This window comes from Daphnia magna, unplaced genomic scaffold (assembly GCF_020631705.1).
Source record: "Daphnia magna isolate NIES unplaced genomic scaffold, ASM2063170v1.1 Dm_contigs199, whole genome shotgun sequence".
Lineage (NCBI taxonomy): Eukaryota > Metazoa > Arthropoda > Branchiopoda > Diplostraca > Daphniidae > Daphnia > Daphnia magna.
The window spans coordinates 79,227-104,761 of NW_025533171.1; the positions used below are offsets into that span (position 1 = coordinate 79,227).

The window sequence follows — 25,535 nt, forward strand, 5'->3', positions numbered from 1 at the left end:
AACGTTTTCACCCTTATGTATAGCCTACGTGTGTATACACATTGCTGTGGGCTATATAGAAGCTCGACTTTTCCTTGTGTACACGTAAAAACAGAGGGAGAATAATAGCAAAAGACACAAACGAGAACGGCGTCTCCGGTCCGTCGGATTAAATAATCCACCCTCGCCTTGTATAATAAGCTAATATTATCTCATGCTATCTTTTTTATAATGTATATACTGGCCTGAATATTATATGCATATATAGCATACAAGTATATACAATAAATCATGATCTATCGTTCTTTGTTGTGGTTTTAATAAACGAATAATAAAAACATTAAAAGGGGAATCACTGCTGAATATGTGCGTGTGTACGAGGCCATTTGAAGTGGAAAATCGATATTATAAAGACAAAGGATGCTGCAATGGATACACGCCAATTCAAGGTGCTATAGTTGAATCTTGACCAAAAAAAATTCAGTCGCATTAATGTAGGCTATAACCTAATATATATAGACTAGATTCAGTTAAAATTTAAATATGTATATGTTTACATTGCGGTTGAATTGATTTTTAATATGTGCTGATCTACATGATATTGTGGCTTATAAATCTGGTGGATGTATCCAAGATCAAAAGACGTCGACTCTGCAATAGAAAATAATCAAACAAAAAAGAACACACAAACGACATCAGAGAAACAAATCAATTCTTGTAAACATGTTCTCTCCTATATCTGTACAGTTTTGACGTAGCATCAAAGGCGATATAAGAGTTTATATTATTGTTTTTTTTATTTGATGTAACTAGACGCATTTCTAGTCAGGTGATATGATATAGCGTCTCCATAAAACAGTGTCACTATATAGATATAAATATTGTACTATACGTATACTATACTATAATTAAAAAAACTAAATTGGGTTCGTCGATTTCGTGTTAGTTTCAAGCGACTGCAGTCACCTTGGCATCAACTATATGTGATTTCCTAGAAAGTATACAGATCGATTAAATCATCAGCGACAACGGCCAATGCATAGAGATAAAAAGAAATCGGTGCCAACTCTGCACGCGCATTTATTGAGAGCGTCTATAAGATATTCAGTCGGTGATGTGATTCATATAAGTCACGGATCAACACAATTTCATAGCCAAAGACAAATAAGAACAAAAAAAAAAGAAAGAAAACAAGATGATGACATGGGCAAAGACACATCATAGCCTATATATATAATAACAGCCATGTTAATATTACATTAGGATAGCGCACCCAGATATTTCCTTTATTTTTTTTTTCGCTATGTTCTTTTTAATGTTTTCTTATTTAGCGAGTTAAAACAAATTTATTTTCAATTATATAGGAACAGGGAGACAGATACAGAACGTCAAGAGCGGATATACAATTCGCCCATACCGCCCCATAAAAAATGGCGATCATGGATGACGAGCGCATTTATTATCATAATCGATAGATTGTCTCGTGTAGAGATCTCTTTTTTTTTTGAGATGACAAATCATTGCTCTTCTATATATCTACGTAGTTTATCCTTTTTTTCTTATTTATAACGAAGCAAAAACACCAGCTATACATAGCAGAAGCGATCGTTCAATCAAATTTGACTTTTGTATTATTTATATCGACACACTGTATGTATAATTTGATGCAGCATCTATACTCTTAGATTATAAAAAGAAGAAAAGGGGTGTAGTGACACAGAAGAGAAAAATGAGAGAAAAGAAATTTCGTGTGGGGAAATTATGTACATACATCGAAATTCAAATAACATCGATATGTTACATGATCAACCAAAGTGTCGCGAGTCGTCCTTCATTTCCCAACCTCTTATTCTACCTTTTTTTGTGTGTGTGTGTGTGTGTGTTTTCCATAAAAAAATACATCACTTTTTGACTGTTTTTCGTGTTCCAGACCCCGCAAAAACATTATTCACCTCAGGCCAAACTAAAAGCTCTTATATTTAACTTGAGTATAGCAAAGAAAGAAGCCAAAACGTATATACGTGTAAGTGAATGGTCATACAGTCCAATCAATTATATTGACCCGCCCCTATACGCGGCTTTTCATCTATATCTCATGATGGTCATTCTTAATCCTAGGTCATCAATCAAGAGCACCAGCTTTCGAAAAATATGCAAAAGACTCAATCCCCCCCCCACCCTAAAAAAAAGAAGAAGGTCATATATAACTATAATCTTCTTCATATACACAATCGCGTGGGAGAAACAAAGAACGTATGGGAGCAAAAGTGGTAAATATAGGTGAAATCCTTGTGCGTCTGCCATCTACCCCCCAGTTCCTTGCGTATATGGGAAAACGTGCTGGTTCTTCTCTACATGCACCGAGGATTATAATATAAAGAGTATATAACGTTCTCTCTGTTTGTTATCGCCTATAGACTTGTGTATCTCTTGATAGTTCATCGCTTGTGGGGTTATTGTGGAACAAAAGGGTATAGCCCTCCCCCCGTTATCCCTAGGCGAGAGACTGTGGCACGATCGTCTGAAAATCTGTTACGTTTTTTGCCATCATCCCTGGCGAGAGCTTCTTCACCTTCAATGGTCGGGCAGACTTTTCGAGTACTCCGCCTTTATATTCTGTTTGAAAACGTGGAATTGCGCGCAACCATCTTCGCCCGACCGAGTGTATTTATACAGAGAGTATGTTGACATATGCGCATGGATTTCTCTGATTCTTAATATTGAAATCCACTCGCTCTTTCGCCCCTTTCTTTTCTTTCTACGTAGGCTTGATGTAGGCTATGTGTTCTTTCGGAAGAAATCTTTCTTCTAGATCGGATCTATTGTTTCATAGAGATGTTATACCTCTTGAATGTATTTGAACAACTGATATTCGGTATACGTATCGTAGATTTCTATTTCAAGCGTTTCGGTGAAACAAAAGAAATCTTGTCAAGGATGTTATATCCGACGACTGGTTACAATCAAAGGATACGTGGACTAAGTGATTTGTGCGCTAAATTTATCCGCCAAATAGGAATGAATTAAATAGGCGATTGACCGCATGATATTCAAGGCGAACTGGTATATAGTAACGCATCATTGGATTTGTTTGTATTTCAAAATAAAATATGATTATTTTACCCCAAAAATGCCCACTCCTTTTTCTCTATAAAGATATAAAGCTTATTATTTGTTAGCTAACCGAACGCAATATAATGGGGCAATCATTGTGTTGTGCATTAAGTAAAGTTGGTTGACATCGAAATTGGCTTGCACTTTTTGCACAAAAGACTATTACAGAACTTTATGCTCACCTCTCGGATGCAGCACTTTGCCCTTAAATAAATAATCAATGAAATCACACGAGTTTCTATCGACCGTGCTTGATCATCTAATGGCCTATCAGTTCTCATCATCACCTTTTACCAGCAAACTACCCGCCTTGTGCGGATAATGATATGATCATATACAATTTTCTTTTTTCTTTTAACCAAATGGTGGCAGGACGACGCTTTATCGCACGCTCTTGAGCACGTCCATCCTATTTTGGACCATCACCGCAGATGGCCGTAAACAATAAAGGAACGAATATGCTACATCAAAACGAAAATGACAAACGTTTTGTGTTGATTTGTGTTAAGAACATTTTTTTTTTTTTTTATCGATGGATTGAATCTTTGATGGGACCAACTTTTGGGAATTCTCCACCTACACTCTCTGCCCACACGAAATCTATTTTTGTTAAACCGTCGTGAGACTAAACCAACCGCGATTTTCCACTAGGCGCATTCTTTTTCCTTGCATACACACTGAGATTGTTTTATGTAACATTCAATTTTAGGCAATACCTAATAGTTGAACGATCACGTCTTGCACTTGAAATAGAATAGGCCAGTATTCGTTTCATACAACCTGGAGTCTGTGGCAGAACTAAAAGAACAAGTTGTTTTAATGAGCGTGTTATAAACGATCTGTTGTTGTTGCTACAGGGGCTTTGTTTAGAAGGACGATTATTTAAACTTGCCATCGCAGATTGATCGGAAAATGTTTAGAAATATTATGAACGTTGATTTACAATTTTATTTACCCAACTTTCCGTTGAAAACATTGTTGAACTTCTCTCTCCAGTTGCCATTATTCTAGAAATGCCCAACTTCCTAGAAACGCAATTCAACTCGTTCTCTGTATCGAAAACTAAAATCTTTTTAAAGTCTCACTGCATTCAATGGGATTCAACCTGATGCCTCCTCACCCTAACTCAAAGGAGCAGCGAAATGCTTACGTCATTCGCTTACAAAGTTTCAACACCATCAAGTGCTCCTTTCTTTTTGCCAAAAGCCCAAGGAACTTTTATTTCTTTCTTTAAAATTTTATTTGGACTATTTAATTTCCGTGGTAGGTACAAAAGAGCTGTCCAGATTTTCTTTCACTCTTCTTTGTTGTTGTACGAGCCAAACTTGATTTCGCAACTTTTACTACAAGTCGTCCTGGGCACAAAACCAAGACAACCAACTCAATAAACCGTCGTCTTCGCAGCTTTCAGCCGTTGAAAGGTTCGGGTCACTTTTTTATTGCGATGCCAATCAACAATGTCCCGAACGCAAGTTGCAAATCGACCAAGCAGCTCCTTCCATTCCATCCCCGAAAACAAAACAAAAAAAAAAAAAAAACTTATTGATAAAATAAAGAAAAAAAATGTGTAGTTCAATTACCTGAGGCCATTCTTGGCGGACAACGGCAATGGCTTGCTCCTGAACGTCTTTGTAACGAACGAGGCCACTTTTCATCAATTGTAGGAGAAGTGTAGTGACGTGATTCCAGGACTCTCTCGGCGAAGTTGATTGAGCCAGCAGCAACAGCTGTTTGGGCGTTAAAACTTGCCAAACGCAAGTTGAAATTAGCGCTCCGGGCGGTTGGACTGGCTCCTCTGTTTCTGCTGGATCGACGGATGGATACGTTTTGCACCAGAAAGCGACCCACGCTGTAATCGTCTGCGATCCAACACTTTCAGGTTGAAAGACGCCTATTAGCAGAGGAATCAAAAGCAAAAGAAAGATCAAACCTTGTGCGTCAAAGAGTTTTAACATGTTCTTACAGACGATGAAAAGTAAGTCGAACGTCAACTGTTGCAGACATTTAGAGACGATTGGCGTCACATCAACACGCCTATGCAGGGTGCCTTCAGAGTCGGACAGCAAGTCGGTCAGATCTTGTTCAGTCACTTTTGAAGCGTCACGAATGACTTGCCGGATCAATGTTTTGAGTCGATCAATGAGAAACGAAGGAGCTTGAGTAGTTGAATCATGAACAACTTGCGGCTTATCAGATGCCGTTGGGCACCCTGGTGTAGTTACACGACGGGCACAACTTTTATCTAGTTTGGCCAATTCGACTTCTAGATCGTTTTTAAATAAACCTGCAATAAAAAAGAAGAAATTAGAAAGAGTGAAAAAAGAAAAACTACCGATAGATGACAGGATTTACTTTTAGTGACGTGAAGTTGAATCCAATCAAGAACTTTTCCTTGAGTTAATTTAGAAGCTATGGAAACACAGACTCTTCTTACGGGAGGTAGTAAATCATTGGGCAGTAAGGCCGTCAACGTAGACTCGAGGGAAGCAATGGCTGATGTTGCAGCAGATGCAGCTTCGTTGCGGACGTCCACGCAGAGCTGAAGGCACAGAGATTCCACCGGATCTTTAGCGGTAGACGGCCAAGTTTTGAGGGTTGCTTGAGCGTTTAAAACCAAACGAGGAATAATCTGATGACGGACGTCACGGACCACATTCGACGCTAACCGTTCAGCCACAAATTCAACCGTTCGTTTGACGGAAGATGGTTGATTGTGAAAGAAATTCTCTTCCAGCGATTGTTGCAGCGTTTTAACTGCAGGTGCTTTCACTGGTGATGGATTCTCTTCTGCCGAGACGGGCGTGATTTTACGGCTTAGCGAAGCCTTTTCTCCGCTACTTTTTGCATCCGAACAGGCGAATTCCGCCAGCAAATGCTTCCACGACCAAAGGAAAGGACAGCATTGGTGAACTAAACTCGAATCGACTAGTCGGGATTGATCCAGCCGAGGCAGCTGGTCATCAGTAGTTGCCAACGAGAGATTTCCGAACTCGATTAGCAAATCATCGTCCGGCTTGGCCAGCAACGGTAGAGGGAAATTCGATTGGCTAAATAGCCATCCAAGTAAAATGCGGATTAAAAAGGAATTAGCTGGAGCGAGTTCAGCTTTCCGGTAGACGAAAATCAGATGACAAAGGACAGAATGGAAGCCCGGAAGACAAAGAGATACTGGATCGGCTAGCGTGAGGTAAGTCACGACCCACGGTATGACCAGCACGAGCCGGCCTCTATGAAAAGCGTCCTTGATGTAGCTCACGAGGTCGATCGGTTCTCTTTGACTAATGCGCAATCTGCTCAAATGATGGAAGATGTGCTCTGGAAGGTGATCGGCGGAAGCGTGCGGATAAAAATGGAGAAAACCCAAAAATTTGGCCATCACTTGAAGTGCAATGATGGTTTCAGCAAACTGAGCTCGATCATCGCAATCCTCGCTCGAAGACAAGTCTTCGATTCCGCTCACTAGGCTGTTTTTCAAGTGTTCATTGAATGCTGGACTGGCGGCTAGTAAGATGAAATCGCGGAAGAATTCCTGATCCCCTTCAAAGTACATTTTGATGTCGTTTTCAGTTCCAATACAGCGAGCTGGGCGGCTTTCAGGTGGATTAGTAATACGATCCCTCAGCCGACGAAGCTTGTCTGGGTCGGAAGATTGGAGCTGGCCAAGAGGTCCATCTGGTTCTTCTAATTCGTTGACAGGTTTTACTAGCTGGGCAACGTTTAGCAATTGCAAACGGAACAACCGAGCCAGATGGGCGTAGTTAACGCAATCCCTACGTAAATCCACCAATGACTGTATCATTTTCTGTAAAGCTATAGACATGTTCCAGCCGGGGATAGAGCTGTTGACTTTCCAAATTTGCCAGGCCTAAGAAATCCCGAACACAACGCGATTAAATTAATTTTTTAAATGATGAAACAGAAAAATTATACCTCGCAGAATTGATCGCGTTGCTTTCGAAATACTTGGAAGGACGAATCGCTGGCGAAATTGAACCTGTTGTCAGTTTCCGTCTGAAACGCGACATTAGCAACAGTTTTATGTGGAGGAATTCTATCAACGTTCGTTATCGACGAGATTAGTTTGGGCAGCTTGTCGTTGGTCCATTCGGAACAGAAGAGAAGCAACCTTGGATTATGTCTCAGCTGCTGAAGGATACTTTGATCGACATGACACCAGATGCTTTCCACTTGTTCGAGTGTTTTCGCTGAAAAATATACGCAGTTGTGGACGCTATCGAGTAGACTTTGAGCCAGATGAGTCTGCTTTAATTTGGCAGGACTCACGCGGAGTACCAGCAACTGAATTAAGAACTGAATCTCGCTGAATACGGATGGTACCAAGTTACGAGAAAGGCAAAAGGAAAAGAGGGCACTTAGACGGCCGAGCTGTGATTGCTTAGTGACAAAATTGATGTCTGGTTCAACACACATCCAATTTTTGGGTGTATTGCTTCCCAAATCGGATATGGTGGGAATCGTGATTTGGTGTTTCTTTTCCTTGAGAAGGGCTCGTTCTTGGTCAAGGCTTTTGTGGCAGGATTGCTCTAGTGCTTGATTGAAAGCATTATGGCCAAGAGCAGGGGGGCTGGGTCGTGAGCAAGAACCAAACTGTAGCGGTACCCTAGTAGCAACTGGGCTCTCTATAAGTTGAGTTGGATTTATTCTTCTTTTTTTTGGAATTTCTCTGGTCTGGGTAGAATGCTGAAGAGATGGAAAAGCTGAGTCACTTGACAAATCCAGACGTTGAGGAGTAATCTTGCGAATTTTTCTTGTTTCTTGACAACTGCCATTGTTCTTAAAATTGGGACTGGGGCTTGACAATGTCAAATTATTCACTGTTGGTAAAACATTTTCTCTTTTGGGTGATGATATAGTATGAAGTTCATATGGATGGATATTGTGCAGCTTCACAATACTAATAAATACATTTCAGTCATTAGAATTCAAAATTACATAAAATTCAGATTACCTCAATGACTGTTCTTTAATAAAAGCAATCAATAATTGAGGAAAAGAGTATCTGATATTTTCAGTTTCATCTTTTAAGAGTTCTTTAAGGTCCTATTGAGTAAACGAGAATTAATTAAAGCCACTACACATTTTAGGAGAATGACATCAAAGTTTTACTTCGACGTCTTCTTGCACAAACCTGGTGAACACTGCCAATATCAAGCCAAGTGAAGACGTGAAATAGAGCGATGTCACCAGACACCAAATCTAAAATCAGCGCCATTGCATGTTGCCCATTGGACTCGACACCATGCTGTTCAAATTTGACAGACGTCAACAAAATACTGAACAGTTTCTTTACGTGTGCCAGATATATTTATTGCGAAAAACTGCAAATATGCAAAATTGCAAACATATAAAAAAACTAACATACATCAATTAACAATCCCGTTTGGAAAACAGGCACGGAGACGAACTATTTAAGAAATGGGATTTGAGATTGAAACATTTTTCACGTTTGATGATAATTTACAAGGAACCATGAAGTCCAAGGCGATAAACGTTAATCGCACATCACGACACCCAACTGATGGTAAATCAATTTCGCTCCAAATATGTAGAATATGTATGTTTCTTTGCAATTTAAATCCATGGCCGCTATTCAGCGTTCTCTAACTCAATGCCTTCATCCAAACCTCAACACATTGATAACAAAACAACTATGGCCAGATGACTCCGAAACAAAACGAAAGTACATTTCTTTTGAGAAAATTACCACCAAAAATGGACGAAAATCGAGCATACTAGAAACAGCCAAAAACGAACCAGATTAAACCAAAATTGACATTCGGGGTCACAACGAAGACAAGACTTGCTCATAATGACAAACAAAAATTGACCAGAGATTCGTCGAGTATACTACTAATGAGAAAAATGGGTTGGAATTTTCCGATTCCAGTTTGATTTCAGGGTCAATATCGTTATTACGTTGAGGTTAAATGCTGTAAGAGTTGATTGAAATGCCCAGGTAAAAGGTAACAAGTAAACGGTGCCACCGTAAGATCAGGATATGTAATATTTTGATTTTCAGTTTCCGATAACTGGTTGTCTATCATGTCCGTGTATCTGTTAAAAAAAAAGGAAATAGTAAACTGTTAAAAGTTTCAATGACTATTTATCGATTCAATATTAAATTACCGAACATTAAAGATACGTCTGTAAAGACTTGCAGACTGCTGGCTATGCTGCTGGCTATGCTGCTGTTTCTCTACATTTACGCAACTGTCACCAGATTCACGTATGCAGCCCTTCAAGAGTTGCATACCGTAGAAAATTCGTGATCAATCGTCGAGGAAAAGTGACCATTTCTGTGACGATGATATCGCCGACGGGCCATCGCCTCGGGCACTTGCTCGATAATTAACGGGTTTAAGCATTCCATATCCCCGTCATTTTCGAGTCTTTTTTCTTCTCTGATTTGCGGCTGCAATGGACTATGGATGACAATAACGCGGTTGAAACAACCATTAGTCTCTTGATTTCCATAGATGCGATTTGGCAGCCAATCCAGCCCTTCGATGGACATTTCTTCCCACTGTGTTTCATCTCCATAATCGTAAACCTGTGCCATATAAAAGAACTTGTAAAATCCATTTGCGGCAGTTGAAAACGTCTCACAGCAATAACAAAAACAAAAAGAATACGAAAATTTCCGAAATTTTTCCAGGAAAAGAATATCAAAATGCTTTCCAGCTATAGCACCTTTACTTTGTCTCCGCATTCGGATTGCAATCGTTTTCGAAGGTCGGTTGCACGTTGAGACACTTGAGCATCGTCTCGGCGATACAGCAGTAAAACTGAGAAATGGGCACATAACATTTTTTTGGCTATTCCATTGCTAAGAATATGATCGCAGTCCTTGCTAATATCATTCCGTTGTTCATTCAACAACTTCTTCCTACTAGCGACATCAGAGATGCTACACTGGGCCGGAGAAACATCCGTGCTCGGTTCCCACCCAGCTGTAACATGAAACATACACAGATAGACATGAGTTAAAACAACAATATCTCGTATTTATCTTTAAGGACAAAAATTTAGAATACCAAGATACTGTTGACGACGTTGCTGGAGGCGCTTTTTGTGTCGATGGCGATAAACTAACATTATACCGAGCAAAGAGATGAGTACTAGACCGACGGCGAAAGCACAGATAATGTAGAAGCTGGCCCAGACGTCAGTCGTTGGTGTTCTAACGATGACCAACGGCTTATTATTTCCGTTGCTTTCCATGTGCAATGGCGAAGCTGGCATTTTAATAAAACAGGTTAACGCTTCAAAAGTCTTATAATAATTTAAAAGTTCTGTTTTTGTTGGATTATACGTTGAACGTCTAGCAAATAGAGACAAATAAACCGGTATGATAAAAATAATGACCTTGGAGCTTCACGGCTTTTGCAGAGTGCCGGCGGCATGTTCCTCCTTTGACTTTCCAGACGTTGTTACCATTGCACCTTTCATCTATTGGCTCCACGACAACGCAGTAAATACCAGGAGGTTTTCCAAAAAAAGCTATTTCTGCGAATTGTTTCTCAGGTTCCTATTCGACAATAATTTAAAGCAACGACCAATTAAAAGAAACTGATTTCGAAGCACATACCATTTTCAGGATTTCCGACCAAACGCTTTGGACTAGTTTGCTGTCGTTACATCTTTCTCCAGATACTTGCATTAAATACACGCGGAGTTGGTCACTCATTATTTGGTAGGTAGAGTTGGGTAAAGTAAAGGCCACCGAAATACCCTGACTGTTTTCATATCCAATTTTACGGCATGGTTATCATACAGGAAGGCGGAACTCAATTCATCATGATGTCAACCATTACCTGCTAGGCATTGGCTGCAAGTCTATCGTGGTCTGCCATTTGGTTATGTCAGCGGATGCTTGTCTTTTATTCGTTTCATAGTGTAACATGCGAGTGAACGTTCTGCGCGTATGCCTATTCACTTGAGGCTGAATCAGAAGGCAGTAGTATGCAGAATAGACATGGTTAAAGGTAACTGTAAAATTCCTCTGAGAGATTCAAACAAAAACGTTAATAAGCTTTTGTTCTGGAAAGCAGAATTTTTATAACACATTACCACGTCTCTGCCAACGCAGGAAGTCTGATTGTCATCGACATTGTGTTTTTCGTACCGAGACGGGCCCCTAGTAAGAGGGCAGCCAACCATAACATTTCGACTTGAATGTTGTAAAAAATTGTCATTTAAACAGTTTGACGGTGGTTCCGATGAAATTCCGTTCGGTAAGGCTGTCAAATAAAATTCGAAATTGGTGAACTTCTCCACTATTGGGTTTGACGGAGGCGATGTGGCGGATAAGGATTGCTTTCTAAATGTGGGCGCGCTGTAGGTTTCGCCGTTGATTTCCGGAATACCCACATAGACAGACACGCGGAGTGTCGTGGTTTCATTATCATATAGAAATCCAACAGCTAAAATTTCCATACTTGGTTTGTATTCTAGAATTTTGTAAACAAGAAAAAAGAAATGAAATTTGTCTTAATGAAATAGCTATACAAAAATACCTGCTGTATCAAATTTTTGGTAGATAATTTCTTCATGTTTGGATATCATAGGTGAAGCACTGGTGGTAAGATCATTTCCCTTACTCATGCTGGATGTCTGTTCAAGTACATGGCCATCCTGAATATAAAACATGCACATAAATAATAAATGAATATGATGGATATGTTAAATGTGCTGGATATTACCTGCTTTTCCATCACATCAGTGACAGCTTTGGATTCCTGAAAGGCCTTGGTTTCCCAAACCACAAACAACACCAACCAGAAAACTGAGAAATACATTATGTTGGAAACACATTGTCACTACACCCGTCTAAAAGTTTGGAACTGGGCTGCATTTCGTATATAATATTGAATTTTACACATTTTCGTTCCACTGATGCTTTTATTAAAACATTTTAGCAAAACGGTTGAAGTTGACTCAAGCGTTGCATCTTCAAACAAAAACACAGCACAGTCAAATACGAGATCTTAGTAATATGAAGCAAATCACTAGTGCTAAAAACCCAATTGTTTACTTGAGAACAGACGTTTCAATTACTGCGTGTTATCGCAACAGACAGCTAACAACCATGCAACATGACACTCATCTTCTGTCTGCTCGCTGCTTCGCTCTCTCCGTGCGCTGCAGATGGAACGCCACCTTTCGCTCGTCCCCTGAAGGCGCAGCCTTGTTCAAAATCCTCGCAGTTGGTTGGCTACGTCAAGTCACGTGATAATATTATTTCAGTCCCAAATTAGACAATAATAAGGAACAACAGTATGTCAACGGTAGGTGCATGAACAGACATTTTGCATAGCAACATGTTGGGATAGGTAGAATGCTTAATGTGAAGGTTTGGTATAGCTTCAATTGTTAGCCCTATGGTGCAGGTGCGCGACACGCATTGCCGTCCACCTGGCCATATCTGTAGTTCGTTTATTACAAATACAGCCCCGAACAGACTGACTATCACTTAACTAACTTAATACGTTTTAGTTTCCCTTGTTCCTAACTTTCAGGTTGAGGGTGAACCACCGACTCAAATAACCAATAACTTTTAGTGACAATATCGTTAAGCATCATATTAATTACTACACAGTTGCGAAATCCAACTTTGTTCGATGTCATTTAGTTAATTAGCCAATGAAAGAAATACTATAGTTGAAAAAGAGATGGAAACGGTAACTGTTTTACGAGGACAGCCATCGATGAATACATCCCTCACATGACTTTACTTGGGCATTAAACTGGTTCGTGTCAACCAGTTCTCGTGCGTTGGAACTTTCGCCTTTTTTGTTTAATGGGCGTTTCATTGGATCTATTATACAATGAATGCTAAATTTTATAGATGAACGTTTAACGAATTTTCGTACAATAAAACTGATCTCCCTGAAATGAGTTATCATTGGTAATCGTATTATCGAACAATGTTCTTTAAACCAGATTTTTCCCTTGAAACCCTCTAAGAATGCGGAAGGGATGGTAACAATTAACCATGCCTTTTTTCGAACTAATCTCTAACTGTACGTTGTGACCCTTGACAAATACGTCACTTGATAAACCTCTAGGTGTATCGACCCACTGACAGTTTTTCGCGATTAGAAGTATTTAAAGTCAGGACACTTCATTACGATGTCACAACAAAGTACCTTGTGACGTTAAAACTTGCTTCGCTTGGCTAGATTCCAGTTGTTGCAGGAAAATAGGCTGTCAGACAGTTCGATGCGGATTTCCAATTCTTACGTTTAGAAGAATACAGTTTCCTAATTGCTGTGCGGAATATTCTCTTCAAATCTACTAGAATGTTACGTGAATGTTCTAGAACTGTCGTCAAACGAGGTCAGACAGAAACGAATACCCTGTCAATAGATAATAAAACGAAAAAGTAAATCAGTACATGCTTCATGAAGACAAACATCAGACATGGGGTAGGAATAACCGGTACTTTTCTGGCAAAGAAATGTTAATTTGTATTTTAAAAGAAAAAAAAACAAACGACAATATACGAACTGAAACAGATACGACAGTCTCTGGTTACTTGTTTAGTCAGCATTTGTTCTAAATTGGACATAAGTTTGTTTGCATAAATTATGCTTTCAAATAATACATACACAATAGGTAAAGAAGTACGTTTCACCGGTCATAGTCAAACCCGGATTAAGCCACCACTATTTACATTCCAAAACAAAAACGTGATTGAAACACCATATCGTTGGGCTGGTGGCAACCTGGTAGACTGGCAACTGCCAACGAACAATTGAACATCAACTAAAAGGAGTAGAAAGACGATTTCTCACTTGGCAATATTCAGGAAGAAGTATTCAACATTTCAACGTCGACAAAATTAATTTTAAGTTAACATTTTTAACACTTTTCCTTCATTAAATAATTATATATATATATATATTTTCATTTTTGCAAACCTGACAGGGAAAAATTTTAATCGGCAGAGAAAGGAAACTTTTTAAAAATTACTGGATACCCTCTTATTTTAATATTTGTCGACTTTGGTAACTGCCAAACCATGCTGCCATTTTGATTCATTTGGTTTCTTCAAGTAGGCTACTAAAGGTTTTGTTTTCGTCAGCAGGAACATAAATTTAACCTTCTCTCCCTAAAAAAGCAATTGCCTTACTTATGGCAATTCCTTTAGTTGATGGTAGTAATAACTTTAAATGGATGAACTGTTATTAATAATCTCAGGATTCTACAGGTTGGGAGTTTGGGACTAAACGCGTTGGATTATTCATTGTTGCACCAGTTGCAAATGTGGTTTGAGATAGCCATTTTTCCAGAACTTTCAAAATTTCCTTATCGGATCTAATAAATTTTGAGGCAATATTATTATCACACCGACACAATAGCCAACATGTTAGTTGTCCTTACCCTTTTTTTCTGAAGGAACCAAAACCCGCCTATGACCAAATATAATAGCGATAACTATTGGGAATTTCAAGAAGAATAAAGGCATTCTTTAGGGCCTACTTAATATTCGTTTAACAGATTAACAAAAGAATGGTTCGTCCTTTAACGAAACTAGGAAAAAAGCACCAATTACCGACATACAAGATTATTCGCAACCTAAATTTACTTTACAAGGTAAAGGTTTATCATGTCGTTTGTCTTTGCTTTGTCTTTGTGGAGTCCTCATTTGGGGTTATTTCACCGCCAACAGTAAAAGCTAGCAAGTTTTGTGTGCTTGATGGTGTTGATATCCCAATTAAAACTTGAATGTCCACACTTTGCCCTTGGGGTTGGCAACAGGTAAACCGGTTAAAAAGGCTAAATACCGAATCAAAAGAGCTTGAGGGTTTCTCCTACTATGTGTCAATTTTACTTAGGTTGTGTTTTATTACTTTTTTCGCCGTATTCATTAGACTATGCCATAATCAATTAGAAGAATTTCACGTTGATGGCTTGTTCATTCTCGTAAAGTGTTGCACGTTTGTTTTTACGCCTTTTGCCCATTTTGTGTGAAATGACGCTTCATTGACTGAATTGAACTTACATAGTTTGTTTGTAAAAAAAAGGCAAAGAGGTAACCGGTATTTGATCTACACTCTGCTAGAGGCTATAATTTGCCTTGGGTAAGAATGCAAATGTTAGTGCAAGCAAAAGTGGCGATGAGGAGGAATAAAAAAAAATAATAATTGCGAATATAGCAATGCGTTGCATCTCCTTGAGTAGCCTAATTTTAGATAAGCATGCTAGACTCGTAAAAAAGCATTAATTCAATCTTTGTTTTCGTGTTTTCTTCTTTTTTGGTGAGAGCTCTTTTTTTGTTGGATTTGGACAAAGTCCAGTTTGTGGTAAATAATAATCGAACTTTATACATGGCCTCGTCAAGAATGCGAGCTATTACCTACCATTTTACTTATTAATTGCTTCTAGGTCATTTGTACACGGGGAGTTAACAATTGTTTTTATAATGCATCTAATTTGATGATACAAAGAAATTACAACAAATTAATTTCATTCGTAGGACTAAACTTTCTAACTGTGAAGCTAATATTTCTATTATAGCTTCGGATAAAACGAAACTGATACGTTACACAGCCAAATTGCATCAGCCCTAACATGTGCTGAATAAACAAGTATAGCCTTAATGGTTTTGTTGTTATTTTGGGCTTGTGAGATGTAAAGAAAATGACAAATTTCAAGACCTTGAATTGGTACACATCAATTGTACAGTACTTATTAGGGTAATAAAGATAACCTTGATTGTGTCCTTGCATGTTGAAAAACGCAGCTTCGATCATGAAAGCTAAATTGGAATTTAATTACGATTTCCTCAATTCTTGATCTGCTTAATTGAAGTGTAATTTTAAATCGAAGGGCAATGGGTGGGAAAGATTTTCGTGCCAAAGGGAAGACTGGCCATAACACTATATACAAACAATCAATGCGCTATGGTATTCACATAATGATTGATTTATCGGAGAAAAACCTAGGGTCTCGGTAAAATCTTTTTTAGTTTATCTTTTCAGTTTCAGTCATTCGGGGAACTGCAGTCAAATTTTAGTGGTGTTTATCACTTGATTTAAAAATTTTTTCTAAAGGGTGAACTAACCTGATTTCATGGATCAAAATCATTATTAATTAAAAGGGAAGAACAAAGCAGCGGAAACATTTGCTGTGAAATTGTGGTTTGTTGAAAGCGATAGGCCTCGGCCCATCGTTGATTGGAATGATTTTTTGCTGATCGGGTGAGTTGTTTTTGCTTTCGGGGCGGTTTCGTCGGATTACCAGTTTCATTTTCGGCCCTTGCCCCGTCGGGCTATGATCGCGTACCCCAAAGCGATCATGCAATTGCCAATAGACCAGTTTCGGATGCTGCGTTGCAAAATTTTAAAAAATCCAGGGGGGTTTCGATTGCAGGGGAGATAGGAAAAAGGGGTTTTTTGATTTATTTACCCTAGTAATACATTTCCAATTCAGAAAATTTCTAGAATACTACACTTTAAGACATTCTGCGTCTTCTCCAGTCTTTATAAATAATTAATCATCCCTAGTTTATCCATGAAAATTAATTCAAGTAAAAGGCTAGGGATGCTGTTTAGTATTTTTGCGTTTCCAGTGTCAAGAAAATATGTAAACATGGGTGATTCAAATGTGGATATGGGGATAATGGATAAACTAGGGATGATTAATTATTTATAAAGACTGGAGAAGACGCAGAATGTCTTAAAGTGTAGTATTCTAGAACATTTCCTGAATTGGAAAAGTATTACTAGGGTAAATAAATCAAAAACCCCCTTTTTTCCTATCTCCCCCTGCAATCGAAACCCCCCTGGATTTTTTAAAGTTTTGCAACGCAGCATCCGAAACTGGTCTATACTAGAATATAGTCAATCAAAATTATTGATCAGAAAAAAAATCGATGGTTAATAAACCAATCAGAATTTTTTTTCCTTAATGGTTATCCTTGAAGCCACCATTTTAGAAAATTTCGCCAAGTACTCCAGGTTGAACTCAACCCGATCGGGGACGAGTCCTATTTGGAATTGAGATCTTGTGAACTTGTGCCAGGCAACCCCGATTGGTTCTAATCGGGATCCCCGCCCCTGAAAAAAAACAAAAAAAAAACAAAAAAACATTTGACGCACAATCAGGGGACAAAAATTTTTTTGTTGCCCAAAAGCCCTTACACCATTTTGAAAAACCCCGATCGGAAAAAAGCGCCCCAATTGGCTCAGGGCCAGCCGATCCCTAGCGCAGTCGGCGTCATTTTTTTGCTTTGGCTTACCGTTTAGTATATTCAATTTAGTGTTTTCATATTCGAGAGATTTTGCATTCATTCATTTCATCGATCAGTTTGTTTGCTATTTTTTTCAAATAAAAGACTCTTGAGCTTCAAGCATTTGATTAAGAATATTAGCCAACTTATTTATACGTCAGCAGAATGTTCTACCATGTAAATACTGTCATATTTTCTTTGCCTCCTGGCGCAGTCCTTCTAAAATATGAATTGTTTAAATTTAACAGATCGCATTAGAACACGAAATTCTGTTGCACCCACGGTATTTCGGTCCTCAGTTGATGGAAACAGTAAAACAAAAACTTTTCACAGAGGTGGAAGGCACTTGTACTGGAAAGTAAGGTCTTTTGGTATGTTTCATTCAAAGCAATGCTAAGTGTTACTTTCCTCCAAACATCAGGTATGGGTTTGTCATAGCAGTTACAACAATTGACACAATTGGAGCTGGAATCATACAGCCTGGACAAGGCTTTGTAGTTTATCCTGTTAAATACAAGGCAATTGTGTTCCGTCCATTTAAAGGACAGGTTTTGGATGCAGTGGTAACTCAAGTGAATAAGGTAAGAATTCCAAATAATATAATCATAAATAAGGCTTCTTCAACTTTTTTTAAATATTTTTTTCCAGGTTGGGCTTTTTACAGAAATTGGACCTTTGTCCTGTTTCATTTCTAGACATGTATGTATTTTCATCAGTGCACTCTAAATCATCTAGATTTTATTTTTGTTTTTTCCCTGTAGTCCATTCCATCAGATATGCAATTCGATCCCAACTCAACACCTCCTTGCTACAAAACCCAGGATGAAGATGTTGTTATTCAACAGGATGATGAAATCAGGATAAAAATTGTTGGATTAAGGGTTGATGCTACTGATATTGTAAGTCACTATTGTACACTGAAAAAACATCAGATATTTATAAATTTTTTTCTTAGTTTGCTATTGGAACACTTATGGATGACTACTTGGGTTTGGTCAGTTGATTTATTTCAAGCCATGTTTTCATTGTCACAGTATGATTCATGTGTTGGTGCATCAAGATTGAATATAACAAGAGAAGGAATGTAAATCTTAATTATTGTTATAATGTAAAAAAATATCTGGGGAAAGATTGTAAGGGTTGTCTGGATGTGATTGCAATCATTCCTTTGGACGTCGGAAAAGTAACACATGTGGCTCTGAAAGAGAAGAAACATAATTTACATTTAAGGAAAAATAAAATCATTAGGCAAAATTCTAAGTATAGGAAAATGCACTGCCACATCAACTAAATGGTGATTTGCAATGTCATAGCCACATTTTTTTTTTTATTTAGTTAGCGGTAATTAAATTATATCAACCTGGGTTATGGACCATGTAATGTATCCAGCCAGGACTTTGTTGAACTCCCAGATTCCTCCATTCCGTTTCTGTCATCAGGTGTGTTCGAGGCACCAACTTGGCCATTTCCGCCGGCAGAATTACATGTCTAAAGGAAAAAATGATGTAACAGTGCTTGACACTACCATGAACACAACTTTTAAGAAAAGCCTACCTGTATTCAAAATTCTCATCTGTATATTTGTCAGAATATTGAATTTCGTTTGGAGGCATATCAAGTTATTGCCTGTACGGATTCTATGTTATTGTAAATTCAGGAGACGGATGGGTTTCATAATGGTAAGAAACTACAGTCATTAGAGGCGCTGCGGTCTTATATGAGATTCTAGCTGCCCACGCCATCTGTTGCGGGAAATTAAAGCTAGTGCCACCAGAAAAACTTGGTCTGACGCGTGACGCGTCGTGCCAGTATGGTGCGGTATTTTGTAAGTTTTGGCGCGCTGGTAGCCTATGTACGTACGGTACCTTTCTGTTTGTTTGCCTATGCAAAGGGTAATGTGAATACCGTTACCATCATAGGCTATTTTGACAATTGTATATTGTTTACTTTTTTTTGGTATCTTTGGGGATTGCCTCAGCTGTCGCGGTCGCGCTAATCCTGTACTCCTGTGCACTACCAGAGTCATAGATTAGATGGTTTAAGTATTCCATGTTAAACGCCTGTAAATAAGCCACACCCCACGTCACTTTTCACGAACCCGATTTTGTAGGCTTTTTTCGGCCTCGCTCCCTCCGAAAGTGCTGCACCATGCGCATCTCATCACTCATCACAACGCTATCTCTCTAGACCTTTGCTTGATGCAAGTATTCGAAAACTCTATCTTTCTTGTTGGGGCAACCAGACCTCCGCTTGGTGCAGCACTTCCGAAGTGAGCGAGATAAAAAATATGGTTTGCGAAAAGGGACGTCGGGAGTACTGTAGTAGTTTGACTATCTAATCTATGACTCTGCTGGCGCTCTTTAATACAGCATTTTGTATAAACCTAGGTTTGCAAAACACAATTATTTATTGGGATACTTGAGTTTATTGGTAAAGGCTTTTTATTTTTAACTTAAGAAGTTTAAGCTGGTTTAAGCCACTCACTCAGTGTCTCAGTCTAGTGTCTAGTTAGTAAACAGAAACACTAAACAGTCACTCACTTCTTTCAGCCTGGCATTTTGACGATGAGACAACGTTGTAGTCCGTCTGATTCAAAACTTTTTATTTATCAAGTCTGCTTTTTTTGTTCGTAAGTTACTAAGTTTCACTCTCTTTACGTTAAAAAAAAACTTATCCTGAAAATTTTTTCCTTAATAAAGACTTTAAAAAAATAATTGTTATCGTTTGTGTGATTGTCTTGATAAAATCATTCAAAGACGAAACTTCACTCTCATTTTTTTATCTGCCATTTCCATGACTGTTCTCCGCCAGCAAGTAGAGATTAACTTCGGAATAGCCTGTTAAATACTAAATTTACACTACAGAGAACTGGATCAAACTTCATTTGACTAAGAGAGAAAGTAAACAGGTAATTAATTTCTTTGTATTATTTTTGAATTCCAGAAACTTGTTCTGCTTAAAGTTCTGAGTGAGTGGTGTGGTCAAATAGTGAAAATTAAGAATGAGAATTGATACCAGAGAAATTTATAAATTAAGCAACAATGATGATGTTCCTTTTCAACCCTTTAATATATCCAACATAGGACCAATATCTATCTACTTTTGATATTTCTGAATGTTTTAATTTTTTTTGCATTTTCATTGAATTTTAGGTTTTGTTTGTTGCTTTTGTTGAGTTAATTTAAAAGAATAATTGCTTTAGAGATTATAATTTATAAAACTATACCATGTTTTTATTTATTTATTTAATTTTTAATTGTTTTCTACCCCCTTCCCCCCAAGAAATGGCATCATCATTTCGGTGGCTCTTCTTGAAGAATAGGTACAAATGAAACTGATTACAAGTGCATACAACTGGACTGTAATGAGGTGATTGCATTTAAGTTGTGCAGATTTATGTGAAGTTGTTTTATTAGTTATTTCTCTTAGGTCACTATTGGTCGATCCAAAGAAAATTTTTACACAATTGCTGATCTTTTAGTTTCTCGGAAGCATGCTGTTTTTAGATTGAACAAAGATCAATGGACTGTTGAAAGTGTTGTAAGCAATTAATTTTTATTTAATAACTCCTTACATGGTTCTTCTAATGTTTGATGTGTTAGGTTACTGTGTTATTATTATTTATTTTTATTTTTTTCCATTTCTATTTATTTTTCTTCTTGTCCTCTAGGGAATGAATGGTATTGCTGTAAACCATATAATTGTGCCAAAGCATCAGCAGATACCCATCCAGCACATGGATACCATTGAGTTTGGCGCGGGTTCCAAGTTTGTTTACGCCTTCCGTCTTCAATCAGCAGACGTAGTAAACGAAGAGCCACTTACCAAGAAGATGAGACTTCCTCTTGCTAATCGAAATTATCCGTCGCTGAAAGATTCGCCGGAGGCATTTCATAACTGGGTCCGCTCTAAGAAAAATCTTGAAAAAACACTTGAAGAGGAAAGTGATAACTTAGATGCTAAACTAGAACTACAGAAGTCGCTGAAAGATAAGTTGGTGCTCGAACAGGAGAAACTCAACGAGCACTTTGAGAAAACTAAAGCAGTTTTGGAATCAAAATTTTCCGAGGAAAAAAGGAACTGGAGGAAAAGGTTGCTCGCGGAGAGATGGAAAAAAACGAGTTACAACGTCAGAAGGAAGATGTAGAAAAGCGGATGTTAATCAGTTTGCAAGAGTTTCAGGTACCAGCTATGGTAGAAAAAGTTGTGATCTATAGTGAATTTTATTGCTATTTAGGTGGAATGCGCAAAGAAAAAAATTGAATTCGAAGAGAGTGTTGCGCGGGCTAATAGGGAGAAAGAGATGCTTATTGAACAGAAAGAGTTGGTCGTGCAGCAACTTTTGCGCGAAAAGAGCGTTTTGCAAGTAAATAGTATAAATACGACCTCGTGAGAAATTTATTGGTTTATTCATTGTGTTTTGTTTTGTTTTGTTTTTTGCTTTCTTAGGAGCGCTTAGAAGAGGAGAGTCGCCTGAAAGAAGAAACTATGAATGAATTGGCCCAAGTAAAACGATCTCATCAGTCATTAGAGCAAGAATTGAATGAAGCACGTCGAAAAATTGAAGAAGAAACAAAGCAACATCAACAGAAAGGCAGTGAAGATGAACTCCGTCTTCGTCAGATGCAGGAGGAGTTGGCCGAGCGCGAAGCCCGTTTAAACGCTAAGGAAAGAGAAATTGTTGAAATTCAGGTATGTGTTGACAGCAAAATATATAGATAGTTAAGTGATTAATGTAAATAATCTAAAATTTTTCTATCTTTGCCTACTTTATTGAATTTTCATTACCTAAACTATTTATAGAGCCGTGCTGCTATCGGCCTGGAAATGTATGAAACAATTCAACTCCTTCAACAAGGACAAGAAATAGAGAATACGGGGAATATCGTAGTTGTAATGGATGATGGTATATATTATTATTTTTTTTTTTTTTTCTACTTAGATCCGTGACTAAATTGATAAACCGAAATTATTTAACCCACACAGGACAAGCTTCAAATCTTCCTAGTTTGACTGAGCAAGAATTGGAAAAAGTACGCGAGGAATTACGTATTCAAAAAGAACTTAATGAGATTCAGCAGCGGGCATCTAGCAAAGCTTGTGTTGACATTGTAGGACAAATGGAAAGCATTATGGAAAACGAGCTTCAATGTGGAATTTGCTCTGAGCTTATGGTTTTCGTAAGTTCCCGCGAATTCAACTACGGTTTTCGCATCTGCTCTATTTTTTATTATTTCATTATTTTTTCAATACTTGTAGGCTACCTCACTAAATTGTATGCATACTTTCTGCCAATACTGTGTCCAGCAGTGGAAAAAGAACAAGGTAAGAAAAATTGTTTGATAGAACTAATTGAATTGAAGAAGTTAATATTGCTGTTGTTAAATCGAGTCTGGAACCTAACGGGAAAATAGTTACCTAAAATTGCCTTGTTCTTAAATTTTTTGTTAAAAGTTGGATGCTTTGAATTTTCATTGAAAGGACGGAGCCTGAATTGGCCGTCAATTGCATGGCATCATTCGTTCCAAAAGATAAAAATGAAAAACTTAAGCCGACAATACGAGTAAAAGTTTTTTATTAATCTTTGTAGCTTTCATTAACAATGGTTTTTGTTTAAAAAAACTCAATGAATGTGAATCAATCCCAGACATCAAATTAGCTCGAAATATGTTATTTAAAATTAAAGCCACCAGAATTTGATTTTCCTTATTGGCCAGGTCGAATGCCCGATTTGTCGAGCTCCAATTACCACAGAAGGAAGAAATCTCTTGGTAGATAACATGATCGATGCCATGGTGAAAACGCTGTCGGAAGAAACAAAAAACCGAAGAAAGGAATTGGTGCGTGAACGGCAAGAGCAAATTAAAATGCTAAAGGAAATAAAAATCTTTGAACAAATTTCCATCATCCAAAATGTTACGTTTGGAACGATACAAGTTGATGGAACACGAATAGTGGATCAACCAAACAATAGCCGAGGACAAGGCCGTATCCGTCGTGCTGCAGGACGCATAGGTATGGTTTTATAGATTGTTTAGGCGTTATCCTTATAGTCGGAATCTGGCTAATTTTCATATGCTTCTTGTACCAGTTTCAAATGCTCCGCCGTCAACAGCGCGTGCTACCGTGGCTGCAGTTCCTCACACTGTTACTCTGCCACAGGCCGTCAGACCTCGAGTAGCGGTAGCTCGACAAACAGCTCGTCCACTAGTTCAGGGTGGCCCTTCTGCAGGTCCCGTTAGGGGCACTTTAAATCGTTCCACTGCACCTGCACCAACATTTCCTAATCCTCGGCTTCCTGGTCCTTCCATGTACGTAGCTAGAAATGCACGCCCATCACAAGTCGGCCCAAGGCATTAAGTCAATTCTTCAAGTCGTTTTTGTCGTATTTTAATTATGTTTTGTATATGATTATGAAAGTGCCTAGATCAACGGTATTGGAATAAATTGTAGGCGTTAGCTGATGAAGGTTTTACTTAAGATTAATCTATTTTTTTTTACATCGGTTCGGGAGTTTAGTGTCCGGGCAACAGAAGAAGTGGTGGTTCTCTCAAGTGGACCTGAATCTGCTAGCGAAGAAGAATTTCCTCAAGACCCTGCTGCTCGCCGTCGCCGAAGAGGGAAGGAATCCTGTCCTTCGTGTGGTAAGGATAAAGAGAAATCCATAACTATTTTTTTTTCATTTTTGTACTTTTTGCAGGAATGCCACTAAGCTCCCTGCGTTGCGTCTACTGTCTTCATTCAAGCTAATCGTTCGTATGATATGTGAAATATGCGTATAATGTCCTTATTTAATGTGCATAATTATCCCGAAATCCAGCCAATGACAAATGCATAAACTCATTTTTGAATCATCGAAAAGATTGTCTGAGCTCAAATTTCGTTTCGAATTCTCAGAACATTCAAATAAACTTTATTTAATATTGATGTAATTGTTTAGTTCTTGCAGCATTCCCCTCCCCCCTCCACTACGAATCTAATCTTTTAAATGATATTCTTAATTTTATAGCATAGATATCTACAAGGCTTGCAAAGGAAAACTGCTTCAAAATTTGGTGGGTGGTTAGGGTAGTTCCCTTTTTCTATGACTTTTGTTTAATGTAATGTGGATTAAAAAGGTGAAGAACGCAAAAAAAAAGTCTACCAGCTCGGAACTACAGTATGAACTAATAAATCCCAAGGTTAGCTCAAGCTAAAAGTCCTGTTTTCGTCGAGTAATAAATTTTTTTATCTTATCCGTATTATTGCGGCATTTTTTTAGTCGAAGGAACTAAGATTACGCCACGTCAAACGACTTAAGTAATTAGGAACGAGGAAATAAAGTAAATAAAAATCGCAAACACAAAGCCAGACAAAACGTGATGAAATTGAACTGGGAAAAAACCATATTTGTTTAGCATGAGCATTATTGTGTCACAAAAGAAGTGGAAGTGGATACAGTATACAGTACTCTGTCGTGTTCTGACCGCACAGTAGTTGGCGTCGAGCTGTCGACTTCAAAAACAAAACGTGGTTCGTTCTTTTCATTTTTATCAACTTAATCTCTCCTATTTCACGGCTTTGTCGAGCATTTTACATCCAAAACTACGTTTGTAAAGGCCTATAATATTCAGTTCATATGATAGTTGTTAAAAAGAAATTTGTTTAAAATCCTGCAGCCAACGTGAACAAATCCGGCAACATGCCTCCCGGACCTAGAGTAATCCCTCGCCTGGTATGTGTCAGTATTGTTGATTGTCTTCGTAAGAGTATGTTTTGACCTATGTTTTGTTTAACACTCGTCAGTATTTTAAGTTTTTGCGGATTACAAAGCATCCAGAAGTTGAAGTAAAATGTTGTCATCAATGGTCTAGCTATGGTGTTACATGGCGAATGTTGTTGCTGTTCAGTATAGCTCGTAATGCCCATATAATCTATTGCACAACTAAGAAAAGAAAGAACGCGGAGTTTACGCCAAAGGTGTTGTCTTGATTTGAACGATAAGGTTTGTAATGGATAGATTAATGAAATGTTCTTCTATTTGGGTGGGTTTTTAATGATTTTTCGTCGATAACTAAACAATCAGCCTATGTATTTGTTGCTGATGGGCTCATCATTATTAATGTGTTTGCTTTGGTAGCAAGGTTGCCTTATTTTCATCCAAATATATGTTCATTGTGTATTTTGTTAGAAAATGACAGACAGA

At 38.1% G+C, this 25,535-nt stretch overlaps 5 protein-coding genes across 7 annotated transcripts; 2 read left to right on the plus strand and 3 right to left on the minus strand.

Moving 5' to 3' along the window:
• Positions 1–4,314: 4,314 nt before the first annotated feature.
• Positions 4,315–8,622, minus strand: LOC116916167 (codanin-1). Its single transcript, XM_032921379.2, has 7 exons — positions 8,243–8,622; positions 8,063–8,154; positions 7,024–8,008; positions 5,446–6,958; positions 5,057–5,377; positions 4,674–4,984; positions 4,315–4,588 (listed from the first exon to the last, which is right to left on the minus strand). The coding sequence occupies exons 1-7, from the start codon at positions 8,324–8,326 to the stop codon at positions 4,475–4,477; spliced, it is 3,420 nt and encodes a 1,139-aa protein (XP_032777270.2). The 5' UTR covers positions 8,327–8,622; the 3' UTR covers positions 4,315–4,474.
• A 155-nt stretch (positions 8,623–8,777) lies between these two features.
• Positions 8,778–12,258, minus strand: LOC116916169. Of its 2 annotated transcripts, none has more exons than XM_045167455.1 (10): positions 11,817–12,258; positions 11,631–11,748; positions 11,185–11,564; positions 10,929–11,116; positions 10,703–10,850; positions 10,480–10,642; positions 10,149–10,349; positions 9,811–10,064; positions 9,241–9,664; positions 8,778–9,168 (listed from the first exon to the last, which is right to left on the minus strand). In XM_045167455.1, exons 1-9 carry the CDS (start codon positions 11,910–11,912, stop codon positions 9,353–9,355), a joined length of 1,860 nt encoding a protein of 619 aa, XP_045023390.1. In that variant the 5' UTR covers positions 11,913–12,258; the 3' UTR covers positions 8,778–9,168; positions 9,241–9,352. The 2 variants fall into 2 exon arrangements, with proteins under 2 accessions (XP_045023390.1, XP_045023389.1); XM_045167454.1 differs by having other exon boundaries at positions 9,805–10,064; positions 11,817–12,250.
• A 5,027-nt stretch (positions 12,259–17,285) lies between these two features.
• On the plus strand, positions 17,286–18,433 carry LOC116916165 (DNA-directed RNA polymerase II subunit RPB7). Of its 2 annotated transcripts, XM_045167449.1 has the most exons (6): positions 17,296–17,527; positions 17,599–17,708; positions 17,772–17,931; positions 17,999–18,049; positions 18,112–18,249; positions 18,306–18,433. In XM_045167449.1, exons 1-6 carry the CDS (start codon positions 17,516–17,518, stop codon positions 18,351–18,353), a joined length of 519 nt encoding a protein of 172 aa, XP_045023384.1. In that variant the 5' UTR covers positions 17,296–17,515; the 3' UTR covers positions 18,354–18,433. The 2 variants fall into 2 exon arrangements, with proteins under 2 accessions (XP_045023385.1, XP_045023384.1); XM_045167450.1 differs by lacking the exon at positions 17,999–18,049 and having other exon boundaries at positions 17,286–17,527.
• On the minus strand, positions 18,336–19,065 carry LOC123467578 (cyclin-dependent kinases regulatory subunit-like). The gene is made up of 3 exons (XM_045167451.1): positions 18,905–19,065; positions 18,711–18,838; positions 18,336–18,548 (listed from the first exon to the last, which is right to left on the minus strand). The coding sequence occupies exons 1-3, from the start codon at positions 18,961–18,963 to the stop codon at positions 18,511–18,513; spliced, it is 225 nt and encodes a 74-aa protein (XP_045023386.1). The 5' UTR covers positions 18,964–19,065; the 3' UTR covers positions 18,336–18,510.
• Positions 19,066–20,674: 1,609 nt separating this feature from the next.
• LOC123467575 (E3 ubiquitin-protein ligase rnf8-B-like) lies at positions 20,675–24,277 on the plus strand (the record flags this gene model as incomplete). Its single annotated transcript, XM_045167447.1, is given in 13 exon segments — positions 20,675–20,719; positions 20,780–20,890; positions 21,021–21,417; positions 21,420–21,532; positions 21,588–21,716; positions 21,800–22,042; positions 22,154–22,256; positions 22,337–22,530; positions 22,610–22,675; positions 23,068–23,365; positions 23,442–23,661; positions 23,870–23,994; positions 24,051–24,277. Coding segments are annotated over 13 exon segments (2,094 nt in total), but the record flags the coding sequence as incomplete, so codon positions are not given.
• Between the last annotated feature and the right edge of the window lie 1,258 nt (positions 24,278–25,535).

Bases quoted from the DNA above. Each gene is read 5' to 3' on its own strand.
- LOC116916165 (XM_045167449.1), top strand. The intron at 17,709-17,771 runs GTAAGGTCTTTT...TCCAAACATCAG, and splicing joins GAAGGCACTTGTACTGGAAA to GTATGGGTTTGTCATAGCAG. The intron at 17,932-17,998 runs GTAAGAATTCCA...ATTTTTTTCCAG, and splicing joins TGGTAACTCAAGTGAATAAG to GTTGGGCTTTTTACAGAAAT.
- LOC116916167 (XM_032921379.2), bottom strand. From the start codon at position 8,326: ATGGCGCTGATTTTAGATTTGGTGTCTGGTGACATCGCTCTATTTCAC. The intron at 6,959-7,023 runs GTATAATTTTTC...GGGATTTCTTAG, and splicing joins AACGCGATCAATTCTGCGAG to GCCTGGCAAATTTGGAAAGT. The intron at 4,589-4,673 runs GTAATTGAACTA...ATGGAATGGAAG, and splicing joins TCCGCCAAGAATGGCCTCAG to GAGCTGCTTGGTCGATTTGC.
- LOC116916169 (XM_045167454.1), bottom strand. From the start codon at position 11,912: ATGTATTTCTCAGTTTTCTGGTTGGTGTTGTTTGTGGTTTGGGAAACC. The intron at 10,065-10,148 runs GTATTCTAAATT...TTCATGTTACAG, and splicing joins ACGTCGTCAACAGTATCTTG to CTGGGTGGGAACCGAGCACG. The intron at 9,665-9,804 runs GTGCTATAGCTG...TATATGGCACAG, and splicing joins AATGCGGAGACAAAGTAAAG to GTTTACGATTATGGAGATGA.
- LOC123467578 (XM_045167451.1), bottom strand. From the start codon at position 18,963: ATGCCTCCAAACGAAATTCAATATTCTGACAAATATACAGATGAGAAT. The intron at 18,839-18,904 runs GTAGGCTTTTCT...TTTTTCCTTTAG, and splicing joins GATGAGAATTTTGAATACAG to ACATGTAATTCTGCCGGCGG. The intron at 18,549-18,710 runs GTTGATATAATT...CTTCTCTTTCAG, and splicing joins TTACATGGTCCATAACCCAG to AGCCACATGTGTTACTTTTC.